At 46.9% G+C, this 14085-nt stretch overlaps 1 protein-coding gene across 1 annotated transcript in view; it reads right to left on the reverse strand.

Moving 5' to 3' along the window:
* Positions 1-388: 388 nt before the first annotated feature.
* Positions 389-14085, reverse strand: part of Ddx11 (DEAD/H-box helicase 11) — a 34026-nt gene continuing 20329 nt past the window's right edge. Inside the window, exons 13-27 of the mRNA XM_057761505.1 lie at positions 13747-13791; positions 13565-13632; positions 10562-10600; positions 10241-10361; positions 10015-10137; positions 9744-9856; positions 4257-4329; positions 3905-4008; positions 3209-3358; positions 2703-2771; positions 2492-2592; positions 2128-2212; positions 1750-1828; positions 1266-1420; positions 389-1193 (exon numbers count right to left, since the gene is read on the reverse strand). Coding sequence (XP_057617488.1) covers positions 1158-1193; positions 1266-1420; positions 1750-1828; positions 2128-2212; positions 2492-2592; positions 2703-2771; positions 3209-3358; positions 3905-4008; positions 4257-4329; positions 9744-9856; positions 10015-10137; positions 10241-10361; positions 10562-10600; positions 13565-13632; positions 13747-13791 — 1361 coding nt within the window. The 3' untranslated portion in view covers positions 389-1157. The remainder of the gene's footprint in view (positions 1194-1265; positions 1421-1749; positions 1829-2127; positions 2213-2491; positions 2593-2702; positions 2772-3208; positions 3359-3904; positions 4009-4256; positions 4330-9743; positions 9857-10014; positions 10138-10240; positions 10362-10561; positions 10601-13564; positions 13633-13746; positions 13792-14085) is intronic.

Genomic DNA, 14085 nt, shown 5'->3' on the forward strand with positions numbered 1-14085 from the left:
CCAACTGTATAATCTGACCAACAAAGACATGATGTTAACTGCAGACAAGCAACCCCTAGACAGGACAGGGCCCTCCTTATTCACTCCAGCAGAAACAGCCCTGAGAGGCTCCTGGGCAAGTGGACCACTAAGCTCCAGTAGTCTATAGAGGGCCGAGTGGCTGAACAACTGTCCCTCATCTTGCCTCACCCCTTTCCATGGTCAGGGGTTGTGTGTACCATGTGCCAGGTCCACTGTCTACCTGCACCACCCCTAGGGTACTTTGCTTACTTTCGTTAGGACTGAGAAAACAGTGACTCACAATAATAAAGAATGGTAACTATCCAGGTGAACAGTGCCATTTATTTAGTAAAGGAAGGGTGGCCTTGCCAGATGAGCCAGATGCAGATGGCTCAGCAGACCGTGAGCTGTCCTCCTGACCTGGTTGTCTCAGCAATGAGACAGAATGAGGGAGTAGAGCATTTTTTCCTGGATTCAAAAAAGAGATGAGTTGGGGCAACTACTGCAGAGTGAGGGATGATATTTCTCCATCGCCAAAAATGCTCTGGTGACAGAGGGGCTCTAAACGTAGTCACAGCAAGAGTCTAGTGGCCCTAGCGTTGCTCCTGAGGCCATGGTAGGTGTGGTGGAATTGGTGACTGAAGAGAAGAGGTCTCCTTGGCTTGAGGAAGGAGCAGCAGCTAAGCAAGAGAGATCCACCTCCTCCTGGAGCCACAGTCAACACAGCCTGAATGTGGAAGCCCTGTGGACAGCAGGGCCTGGAATAGGGACATCTGTGGCTGAAACTGGAGCCAAACGCCAAGAACAACTCACTGTCCCTAGAAAGGATGAAGGCCGGGTGGGCCTCGCCTCATAAAAGGGCATAGAGCAGCTGTTTGCACAGCCTCCTGAAGTCAGGCAAAAAAACTGAAGCTGAGCCAGGCGCCACATGGGAAGAATCAGTCTCAGGGAATGTGGCGCCTGACAATGAGGTTCTGGGCCATGTTCCTTCAGGGTGAATTTGATTTGTCCTGGTGGCTTTTCTGTGTAAGTCACAACACTGGAATCCACTGCTTCTGGAAGGCTGGTGTAGACTTCACAGGTTGTGTCTGCTTTTGACCATCTCAGGTGAAACACAAAGGTCAGGTCAGGTCAAGGAGGGAGAATAAAAGAGGAGCCTATACCAGACGGGGAAGTGATTTCTCCCGATGAAACTGCAGGGAGAAAAAGACCATGAGAAGCTCATTTCAGGCTGGGAGGTCTGGGGCACAGGGAACAAAGCTAACCTTCCGCATAGCAGCAAAGGCAGGGCCAAAGGTGGCTTTGACCTCCACACGGTCTCGTATCCAGGCTGGCAGCTTTGCCAGGACAGAAGGGCGGGCATACCGGTGATCCAGGAGCACAATACTGGCAAAGTCTCTCTGGTGCCTAATGGCCCTGCCTGGGTAGACACAAATATTAGGACTCTCTTGTTTTTCAAGATAGGGTTTCTCTGTGTAACAGCTCTGGCTGTCCTGGAACTCGCTTCGTAGTCCAGGCTGGCCTCGAACTCACAGAGATCCATCCACCTGCCTCTGCCTCACGAGTGCTGGGATTAGAGGCATGTGCCACCACTGCCTGGCCAGGATGGGGCTCCTGAGTTAACTTGCCTACCAATACTGCATGTCCATTGGGATCGCCTCCCTCATTTGCTCCTCAAATGGACATTAAGCAGTAAAATCCCTCCTTCCTTGACCCATCCATCTGCCCTAGCAGCAGCCCCAGACTTACCTATGGACTGGTTTACAGCCTTCATACACAGATTTTCCACCAACACCTTCCCTGGGGGTGCCTGACCTTGTGTCCTAGGCTAAGAAGAAAATAAAGAAAAAGAAAATGGAAGATCAGAACCATCTACTCTTGCCTGCCTGGTACACAGGCTTTGGAGCAAGGCCAGGTTTCAAGGGTCTTAGCCAACAACTTGTGCTTTAGAATATTTATAGAGAAGATCAAGGGGGCCAGAGGTGCACTCCAAAGCCTCGAAGGAGGAACAAAACATCTGCACCATGCGCTGTCACAATGCAGGTCCTTGGCATCCAGTCCTCGGGGTTTCTACACCACTTCCTCCTCGCCCCTCCTTTCACCGTCTGAAACACGGCAGATACTCACAATCATCTGATTCAAGTAGGCCATCTTCTCTTGCAGCTCTGGAGACTTAATGTTGGGGTATGGCATCCCCACCATCACCACACACCTGCAGTGGGTCACACGGCCCATGGCATAAGTGACAAACATTCATGGATGGGGATATCATCCACATGAGATTAGCTAACGGCTATTTTGAACCAATTGTGTTCAAAGTCATGGCTGCCCACTTCTCTGTTCTACTAAGCCAGGTGGAGAGGGCTTTCACACACTCCACCCACAGCCTGCAGACCCCAACCAGGCCACACGGGTACCAACCCTATGGTGTGACTTGGTGGGAAGGGCGCAGGGCCCTCAGCCCCAGCAGACCAGAGGACACCACACCTACCGGCCCAGGTCATCAGAGAAGTTGATCCCTTCACTCATCTTCCCTCCAACCACAGAGAGGAGCAAAGCTCCTGTCAGATGGCCTCCTTCCTGACTGCAGCACTGTGAGGGGAGAGCCACACCAGAGCTGCTGAGCCAGACCTGGGAGCCTCATATCTGTCCCCAGCTGTCAGGCACAGAGGGCTTCTGGGTCCAGCCCCACTTCCTCTCACCGAAATGCACTTGGAATACGCCATCAGCACCTGCTCCACCTGGCTTGCTTTCTTGGGCTCTTGGAAAAGCTAAAGGAAGAAGGCCACACAGCAAAAGACTTCAAAAGGTTTTGAAGCCTGAGGATGGAATATGTAATCAAGTTTTGGGGAATCCCCATGGCCAGTGTCCCAGGTCTAGACTTGGTAGATTTTATTTTATTTTTTTAAAAATATTTATTTATTTATTATGTATACAATGTTCTGTCTGTGTGTACGCCTGCAGGCCAGAAGAGAGCGCCAGATCTCATTATAGATGGTTGTGAGCCACCATGTCGTTGCCGGGAATCGAACTCAGGACCTTTGGAAGAGCAGGCAGTGCTCTTAACCACTGAGCCATCTCTCCAGCCCCGACTTGGTAGATTTTAGAAGCTATGAGAATCTGGACAATGCCAAGTCCACAAGATTAAGGAATCCTAGGAAGAGCAATGGGTAGCAATGTCCTCATAAACAGGCTACGGGGCACTCACCTTTTTCTTGACAGACAAACGTGCCAGCAGGCCAGTCTTGTCCCAGTGAGCATGCACCTGGCGCAGGTACTCATAGGAAGGGAAGAAGCATACCACCCCTCCAGGGACCACGTTGCACAAGTTACAGAGGATGCGGCCCGTCTCCTCCATCTGTAAAAGGCAGACAAAGAGCTGGCTGGGAACAGGTGCCATGGCCACACCCAAGCAGCTCCCCTTCTACAGTGCGGAATGCCCTACTTACTCTTACCAGACCATGCCCAACTGGGGATTCTGGTGACTGTGTGCCGTTATGACACATCCCATCGCTGACACCCCAGGATTGGACTAGACTTTTGGTACGCCACTGTGCTCTCCCTAAGTTCCAGTGCCATGAGGGCACTGTCCAGAACAAATTAACATTGAGATGCTACAGGAACTGTGCCCAAGAAATGCATCCTTCCCGCAGTAGAGACAGGAGCAAGAGTCCCCCCCACCAAATGGTCAGCCTTCTTCCATCCTACATTAATGGGATGCTGGGAGTTCTTTAGAAAACATTTAGTAGTCTAAGGAAAGGAAGGCAGCCAAGGTCTTCCTTGATAAATATCTAAAACAATGAATCTGCTAGTGCCACATATGACCATCTGCCCCAATGCCAGCGCTGAAGAATTCTCTCCTTGACCACACACCAGAGAGGATGGGATGTGGGCTGGCACTAACCATCTGAGGCAGCTCTCTTCTCTGGTAGGTGAATTCCAGCTGTTGGTTAGAGGGCCCACTGCATATAATAAGGGGCAAGATGTTGTCTGGAGGGATCACGTGACCTGGTGATACCAAAAGAGGGCTGAAAACCAATAGGGCAGTTTCTCAGATCATTTCCCCAACTAGAAACAGAAATCTGAAATGCATGCGGCTTCTCTCTGCACTGACATACCCAATACCAGCAACGTGCTGAGGAGAGTACAAGACTTCAGAACCTGGGAAAGTATGCTGGTGAGCAAACCCACTAAGGGTAACTAAATCAAGATCTCAGAGTTTCTTGGCCCGTTCTACCATCCCCACGGTTCCTTACCACAGGAGAACTCCACCACCCGGTCAGCTTCCACTCCAGAACATGCCAGCAGCTGCTCCCGAAAGTCAGACACCTGCAACCAAAACATGAGGGCCTTGTGACCTCAGAGCCTGGGGGGCCATGTGCTCGGGAAGTCTGGGATAGGTGGTAACAAGCAGAGGAAGCACAAAGAAAGGCCGATGGCCTTCAGCTGAAACAACCAGCATCGGCATCCACTGTTGACAGAAAACTTAAAAAGAACAGCAAAGGAAGTCGGCACGCATGGCTCCAGGCCCTTTCTATGCATCAAAATCAGCAGTGTACAATACTATCTACACTATAGAAAGAATTCAAAAAAATGAAACAAGAAATCAAACAACCCAGTCAGGAAATGGACCGATAAAATGAAGAGTTCTCAAAACCGCAAAAAGGAATGGCCAAAAAATGTATGAATAAAATGTCTAAACTTACTAGCTACCAGATAAATAAAAACCAAAACTGCATTAAGATTCCTACCTTATCCTAACCAAGTCAAGTCAAGAAAACAGAACACTATCTTAACTGTCAAGTCAAGAAAACAGAAAACTCAAGACTTAGGGATCCTCAGGAAGAAGTGAAAGGGAAGAATGACTGTTAAGAGTCAGAGTGGGAGACAACATCACGAAAACTGCTTCAGGACACAACAGGGAAGGTTAATATGTCACCGTGGTTGTGACAGATTGAGACCTGGGCAAGCTCAAGCCAGGCAGAATCACAGCACGGAGATGGGGATGTAGGGACAAAATCCTACCACTAACTGAGGAACGACTGGCCTTTGACAGCTGCTGGGAGAGGGAAGGTCAGTTCTCTTTAGTGATGTGACTTCCTAGTACACTAATCACACATCAAGACAGAACTTACTACCAAGACTAATTGCTAGTACAAAATGGACTTGATGGAACCGAATAGAAGACCTGGATATCGATCTCCATCCATCGCCAGACCAAGATTCTATGGTGATATTCGAAATAATCATCAGTGTGATGGTGGGGCAAGGCTAGTTCAGGCACCCTCTGCTCTGCTGCCCAAGGACCTATCTGGGGACATCCCTGTGGACACCTGGGATCCCCTCTAGAGCTAAGTCTCTTGCCAACCCTAAAATGGCTCCCTTAATGTAGATATCTTCTTCCCTGCTCCTATATCTGCCCTTCCTCCATCTCCACCCTCCCACTCCCCCAAGCTCTCTCCAGCCTTTCCTTTCTCCCTTCTCTCTCCCCTCTCCCCTTCCCCCACCCCACCCCTACCCCCATGCTCCCAACTTTTTCCCAGCAATCTTGTTTGCTTCCAATTTCCAGGAGGATCTATATATGTTTTTCTTTGGGTTCACCTTGTTATTTGGCTTCTCTAGGCTTGCGAACTATAGGCTTAAGAGTCCACTAATGAGTGAGTACATACCATATACATCCTTTTGGATCTGGGTTATCTCACTCAGGATAGTGTTTTCTATTTCCATCCATTTGCATGCAAAATTCAAAATGTCATTATTTTTTACCGCTGAATAGTACTCTAATGTTTATATATTCCACACTTTATTTATCCATTCTTCCACTGACAGAGACCCTCATCAGAGCAACGGACTGAACTCCCAAGGTCCAGTTGAAGAGCAGGAGGGAGATGAGCAAGGAAATCTGGACCACGAGGGGTTGGTCCACTCACTGAGACAGTGTGCCTGTTCGAATGGGAGCTCATCAAATCCAGCTGGACCGGGACTGAATGAGCATGTGATCAAACTGGACTCTCTAAATGTGGCTGACAATGGGGGCTGACTGAGAAGCCATTGATAAAGGCACTGGGACTTGTTTCTACTGCATGTACTGGCTTTTTGGGACCCTAGTCTATTTGGATGCATAGCTTCATAGGCCTGGATGTAGGGGGGAGGGCCCTGGACTTCCCACAGGGCAGGGTTCCCTGCCCTCTCTTAAGGAGGGAAGGGGAAAGGGTAGGGTAAGTGGGGGAGCAGAAGGGGAATGGGAGGAGGAGAGGAAGTGTAAATTTTTTAATGGAAAAAAATTAAAAATTAAAAAAAAGACTTCAATATAAAACAAAAAAAAAAAAAAGAAGAAGAAGAAGAAGACCCGGATATCAAGCCACACATCTTCGAACACGTGATCTTTGATAAAGAAGAAAAAAATATCAAGTGGAAAAAAGAAAGTGTATTTAACAAGTGGTGCTGGCATAACTGGATATCAACATGTAGAAGAATGAAAATAGACCCATATCTATCACCATGCACAAAACTCGAGTCCAAATGGATCAAAGACCTCAACATAAAGCCAGCCACACTGAACCTTATAGAAGAGAAAGTGGGAAGTACACTTGAATGCATTGGCACAGGAGAACACTTCCTAAATATAACACTAGTAGCACAGACATTGAGAGAAACAATTAATAAATGGGACCTCCTGAAATTGAAAAGCTTCTGTAAAGCAAAGGACACGGTCAATAAGACAAAACGACATCCTACAGAATGGAAAAAGATCTTCACTAATCCCACATCAGACAGAGGTCTGATCTCCAAAATATACAAAGAACTCAAGAAATTGGACACCAGAAGATCACATAATCCAATAAAAAAAATGGAGTACGGACCTAAACAGAGAACTCTCAACAGAGGAATCTAAAATGGCTGAAAGACACTTAAGGAAATGTTTAACATCCTTAGTCATCAGAGAAATGTAACTCAAAACAACTCTGAGATTCCATCTTACACCAAGATCAAAGACACTGTTGAAAACTTATGTTGGAGAGGTTGTGGGGAAAAGGGAACACTCCTGCATTGCTGGTGGGAATGCAAGCTGGTATAGCACTTTTGGATGTCAGTGTAGCGATTTCTCAGAAAATGATAAAACAACCTTCCTCAAGACCCAATAATACTACTTTTGGGTATATATCCAAAGGATGCTCAATCGTGCCACAAAGACACGTGCTCAACCTTGTTCATGGCAGCATTCCAGAACCTGGAAACAACCTAATGCCCCTTGACTGAAGAATGGATAAGGAAAATGTGGAACATTTACACAATGGAGTACTACACAGAAGAAAAAAATAACGACATCTTGAATTTTGCAGACAAATGGATGGAGCCAGAAAACATCATTTTGAGTGAGTTAACCCAGACCCAGAAAGACAAATATCATATGTACTTATTCATAAGGTGGCTTTTAAACATAAAGAAAACCAGTGTACAAATCACAATCCCAGAGAACTTAGACAATAATGAGGACCCTAAGAGAGACATACGTGGATCTAACCTACACAGGAAGTAGAAAAAAAAAAAGATCTCCTGAATAAACTGGGAGCATGGGGACCTTGGGAGAGGGCTGAAGGGGAGTGGGGAGGAAGGAAGGGGAGTGGAAAAAATATATAGCTCAATAAAATCAATAAAAAAATTAAAAATTGGGGGGGGAAGATATGTGATTAAGAGCACAGGACCTGGGTTTGGCTCCAGCACCCACTTGGTGACTAACAATGTCTGTCACTCTAGTGACACAGTACGAGTTGGGCACGGCGGTGCACGCCTTCAATCTCAGAACTTGAGAAGCAGAAATGTGTGGATTTCTGTGAATTTGAGGCCAGCCTAATCTACAATGTGAATGCCAGGACTATGTAGAGACCCTGTCTCAAACAAACACAAAGACTACATGGTGAGACTCTCTCTCTCTCTCTCTCTCTCTCTCTCTCTCTCTCTCTCTCACACACACACACACACACACACACACACACAAAACAGAACAACAATGACCATGAATCACATTAATGCAAATGTACAAATTTGTACACATATCGCAAACCAAAAACAAAGCAAACGCCTATGTGGGCTCAGAATGTGCCTTGACTGATGGTTCTGAGTTCCATCAGCAGGAATACAGGGGAAACAAAACAGAAAGGCCACTCGAGTAGGCAGCCAAGGCAGGGACCTGTGCTTAGGAGCCCAGCGGTCTAAACCTGGGTGTGTTCAGGATGAAAGATGCAAACGACTTAGATTCGCTGTCTGCACGGATCACAGAAAGAACTGTGAAAACCAGGCACAATGGGAAAATGGTCTAAGTAAAATCAAAGCAGGCGCTGTGTGAAAATATGGTGAAATGTGGCATTATCTACGTGGTTAGAATATGGTGAAATGTGGCATTATCTACGTGGTTAGAATATGGTGAAATGTGGCATTATCTACGTGGTTAGAATATGGTGAAATGTGGCATTATCTACGTGGTTAGAATATGGTGAAATGCGGCATTATCTACGTGGTTAGAATATGGTGAAATGCGGCATTATCTACGTGGTTAGAATATGGTGAAATGCGGCATTATCTACGTGGTTAGAATATGGTGAAATGTGGCATTATCTACGTGGTTAGAATATGGTGAAATGCGGCATTATCTACGTGGTTAGAATATGGTGAAATGCGGCATTATCTACGTGGTTAGAATATGGTGAAATGTGGCATTATCTACGTGGTTAGAATATGGTGAAATGTGGCATTATCTACGTGGTGTGAGCAGAATACAGTGAAATGTGGCATTATCTACGTGGTTAGAATATAGTGAAATGTGGCATTATCTACGTGGTTAGAATATGGTGAAATGCGGCATTATCTACGTGGTTAGAATATAGTGAAATGCGGCATTATCTACGTGGTTAGAATATGGTGAAATGCGGCATTATCTACGTGGTTAGAATATGGTGAAATGCGGCATTATCTACGTGGTTAGAATATGGTGAAATGTGGCATTATCTACGTGGTTAGAATATGGTGAAATGTGGCATTATCTACGTGGTTAGAATATGGTGAAATGTGGCATTATCTACGTGGTTAGAATGCAGCATGGTAGAATATGGTGAAATGTGGCATTATCTACGTGGTTAGAATATGGTGAAATGTGACATATCTACGTGGTTAGAATGCAGCACGGTAGAATATGGTGAGATGTGGCATTAACTAGGTGGTTAAAATATGGTGAAACATGACATTATCTATGTGGTTAGAATGCAGCACAGTAGAATATGCTAGAACAAATATTTGCTGACAAGGGTGAATATTAACATTTTATTGCTGAGAGAAAAAGTAAATTATACAACTAATGTAGAAATATGGTTTTAAAAAACCATATGTACATATGCAAAATGTATGTCTGTACATACATATGCTTCATGCACTAGCATGAATCTTTCATTGGTGAAATTCTGACATCTACAGCTTGTCTTTAATTTCAATAATAAAACTATATAACTTATCTAAAAACATACATGCAGCGGCTTTCTAAGAGGTGCTGGTACAGGAGAGGAAAGAGAGGGAGGTACCTAAGCGAGAGTCTGGGACCACAGGGGACTCCTGCTCCAGGGGCTGCAGACGGCCAAGAGCCAGAGTGCTACCGCCCCACCAGGCCAGGGCAGCGGCACCAGTGGGCACTGCTGGGTCTGTTTAGGGCTCCAGGGGACAGAAGAGGGCTGACACGTGTCTTGGTGACTTACCGGTTGCATGGTGCCGCCTGCAATGACCACTGCTCGGCATTCCTTCACCACCTGGGCAAAGTGCACAGCTGGATTCAAGAGCAAGAATTTGAGGCTGCTTTGACCAACACTGCCTGAAAGACAGACAGACAAAAGGCAAAGAGAGGAGTAAATTAGGCATAGGAAACCCCAGCTGATCCATGGAGGCCGGTGAGTTAGCACTTTCCTTTAAGAAACAACTCATTTGTCTTGCCATCAGGGCTAGGCCCCTTTGCCACAAGCAGTCGATTACCTTGCCGGCTCAGGATAACCCTGCCATCCTGGCTGGCAGTGGTGAGAGCTGCCAGAAAGGCCTCAATGTGCATCAGAGGAGAGGCGGGCCGAGGGGCAGTGGACTGGCCGTCCTCCAGGGAGTCTGCAGACAAGGGAAGGGTGGGGGAAAAGGCCTTCCTTAGGTCAAGTCTATGTTGTTTCCAAGGGCCTGTGCCTGGCTCTTCTCTCTCACCCTCCTAACTCACCCTCGGTAGGCCCTGACTGCAGGCTCTTCAGGAAGTGCTGGAAGCCATCCAGACTGCGGTTCTCCTGAGAGGCTGAGACAGATGGAAGGACAACTCCAAAGCGTTCTGTGAAGCCAAAGAGCTACGTGTGGAGAGAGCAGGACACACAGAATGAGAAGAAGCCCTGGGTGAGACACCAAGCCAGTCTGCAGTCCATTTCCTCCCAAGCCAGAAATCACTCCACACTATGGGCAGTAGTATCAGAGGCCTTGAGTTCCCAGGACAGCAGAGTAAGGCAGGCAGGGGTACTCGGGCTCCTTGCCAGGACAACGGGAAAGGTACCTTCCTGCTGATCATGCTCTTCTCCAAGTACCGCTGCACCTGCAAAACCAGCACGGGCTCATGAGAAGGAAGCAAACTGTGGTCTGAACTTCGAAGACATGGCCATGCCACACCATTAAGGGAAGGTGGCTCACTACCTCAGAGGAGCCAACACACCACAAGAAATCTTACTGGGCTGCTTCCTGAGGTCACTGTTCTACTTCCCATAAAAACTCAGGGTTCCTCCCAACCATAGCCTCCTTACAATATCTCCACTGCTCTCGTGGCTCTAAGGGTATTCAGGATAAAATCTGAAGGGTGGGAAGGTTGGTTCAGCCAGTAAGAGCACTGGTTGCTCTTCCAGAAGACCTGGAACCTACATGATGGCTCACAGCCATCTGTAATTTCAGTTATGGTGGATCTGATGCCTTCTCATGACCTCCTTGGGCACCATGGAGGCACACATGTGGTACACAGACATACATGCAGGCAAAACACCCACACGTATAAAATAAAAAATAAACAACTTCAAAAAGAAGACAATAACTGTATGCTGTTTCCTTCTTCCAGATGCAGAGTGGGCCTTAAAGAAACAAGAGGTAATTTAAAAACAATCCTAAGGGCTGTGAAGATGGCTCACAAGCTTGCCACATAACCATGAAACCCTAAGTTGGAAGACTCAGAGAACACATAAAAGCCAGAGACAACAAAGTGAGTGTCTATAATCTCAGTGTTCTTATGGAGAAATGGGATACAAAGACAAGAGACACCCCAGAAGTCTGTGAGTCAGCTTGCCTGGCATACCCAGTGGAAAAACAATCAAGAGACATGCCTCAAACAGGGTAGAGAGCAAGGACCAACAAGGGAAATTGTTCTCTAATCTCTCTCTGTCTCTCTGTCTCTGTCTCTGTCTCTCTCTCTCTCTCTCACACACACACACACACACACACACATACACATGGTGGCACATGCACACCTAAATTAAAAATATGAGTGTGTGCATATACACATGGCACACACATAAAAAGGCAAATCTTAAAAAAAAAAATCCAATCCTTTGTACAAAAGCAAGAAGGAGTTAAGATCTGGGCCCATCCCAGAGAAGGCCAAGATGATGGAGTTTCCCTGCTATGTTCAGGTTGTAGAAGTTGATGTCTCAGCTCAGGTCACAGTGGGAGAGCTTAAGGTTCAGTGGGAATTAGAAAAATTGCTACAGAGACTGGCATCTGGTTAGACTGCTTCTGTCAGCCTCCAAAGGGAAAAGGGAAAGGCCTGAAGCAAGCTGGAGAAAGAAGCCTGCAGCAAGGGTCATAGCTGTGGAAGCTGCAACAACTCAAGAACAGGGGCAAGTCAACTGTTGAGATTTGAACACACGGGAGAAAGGTACCAAAGACAATTGACAGGATCACAGTAGTGACAAGGACCAAAGGCGTTAGTCTAAGGACAGATGATGTGAAAACGGAAGGCAACCAGGAGGTGGTAGCATGGCTTTAATCCCAGGCAGAAGCACGCAGATCTCTGAGTCCAAGGCCAGAGTGAGTTTCAGGACAGTCAAGAGAAACCCTGTCTTGAAGAAAAACAAACAAACAAATTGTCTTTGAGGGCAAGAGAGGTGGCTCAGAGGTTAAGGGTACTGGCTGCTTGCTATTCCAATGGTCCTGACTTCAATTTCCAACAACCACATGGTGTAGTAAGATCTGGTGCCCTCTTCTGGCATGCAGGTAGACATGCAGGCATATATATATATATATATATATATATATATATATATATATATATATATATATATATATATATACACATAATACATACACTATATACATAATAAATAAATACACCTTAAAAATAAAGAAAATGAAAAACAAGCAGGGAGAGAATCAGATCTAGGATGGGTCTAGCTGGATTTGAACATTGGCCCCCATCCATCCATGCTTGGTTCACTGGTGTGTAGCTTGGGCCAGTCATCCTCCAGAGCAACTATTCTAAGCCAGGTTCTTAAATGGTCATAGTATGTCCAGGCATAATGCTCAGAACAAAAAGACAGCATCTGCTAGGTGTTGGTGGCAAACGGCCTTTAATCCCAGCACTAGGGAGGCAGAGGCAGGCGGATCTCTGTGACTTCAAGGCCAGCCTGGTCTTCAAGAGCTAGTCCCAGGATAGGCTCCAAAGCAATACAGAAACTCTGTCTCAAAAAGCCAATAAACAAACAAACAAAAACAGTCTCATCCCTGGAGGCAGCAGTACTTAATTTAGACACACTAGGTTAGGTCTAGTGACACAGCTACCTAACACCTGAGGGAGCACCAGAGAGCAAATGCAACATGAGCAAAGGTCTGGGACTGCCACCAGTCAAGGCTCCAGCAGGAAGACAGTGGTCAGGCAGGCCCAGCCATGTTCTCACCCTGCCCAAACATTATACCACGGACTATATTCTGAAAACAATTCCCTGGAGAAAACTAGCAGAACAGAGGTGGAAAGGGATGGACAGTACCTGGAGGCTGGGTTTGTGCCTAGGAGTGCAAAGAACAGCAACAACCTCCCATGCCAAATCCTACAACTCCCAACCCAAGTGAAGCCCATTTGGCTGTTGTTTTCCAGCTTGAAGACCTGGTAACTGCCTAGTCCTGATTTTGGTCCTTGGACGATAGACTATTCAATGACAATGATTTGCGTTTTATTTCTTCCATGTTTATTTTTGATTATGTGCTAGAGCGAGAACACAAGGCCTTATCATTACAGGCAAGTGCTCAACAGCTGTGCTCCACCCCTACCTCCACAACAGCTGCGCTCCACCCCTACCTCCACAACAGCTGCGCTCCACCCCTACCTCCACAACAGCTGCGCTCCACCCCTACCTCCACAACAGCTGCGCTCCACCCCTACCTCCACAACAGCTGCGCTCCACCCCTACCTCCACAACAGCTGCGCTCCACCCCTACCTCCACAACAGCTGCGCTCCACCCCTACCTCACCTTCCCAGCCTTAAGTAAACCAGAAGGTGTTTAAATCAGAATAGACCTTTACCTTGAACAGGTTGATGTTGTCTATCTGGCTCTGAAAGAGAAAGTCGTTGATGCTCTTCAGCTCAGAACCTGCAAGCAAACAAAGGGCCCTGGTTTTGTACCTTGCCGGGTCCCTGGCTCAGTCCCAGAGTGGAGGTCTGAGTGGTTCAGATCACCGCCCATCCTTGGCAGCAGACTCCTCACCTGTCTGGAGCAGGCTCTGTGTACTAGGATTTTGTTTAATGTTACCTAAAAAGAGGGAATTCCAATCAGTCATGGTAGTAGTTCTCTGCTCAACTACAAGGAACATTCACGTTTCAACAGACTTTGTTTGGGGCGTTGACAGCAGACAAAGAACACACTGAGGACAGGCAGTTCCAGGAGCCTTGCAGATCGGACTCACACACTTCAAATGGAACCCAAGGTCAGGCAGGGGACAAGATCAAAGCAAGCTCCCCACTGTCACTCTGAGCAGGGCAAGGAAAAAAAAAACAGGCTCTTCCAGAAGACAGGGAGCAGTGACATAGGCAGAGAAGGAAGCAG

The sequence above is a fragment of the Chionomys nivalis genome, chromosome 2 (genome assembly GCF_950005125.1).
Source record: "Chionomys nivalis chromosome 2, mChiNiv1.1, whole genome shotgun sequence".
In the NCBI taxonomy this organism is placed as follows: Eukaryota; Metazoa; Chordata; class Mammalia; order Rodentia; family Cricetidae; genus Chionomys; species Chionomys nivalis.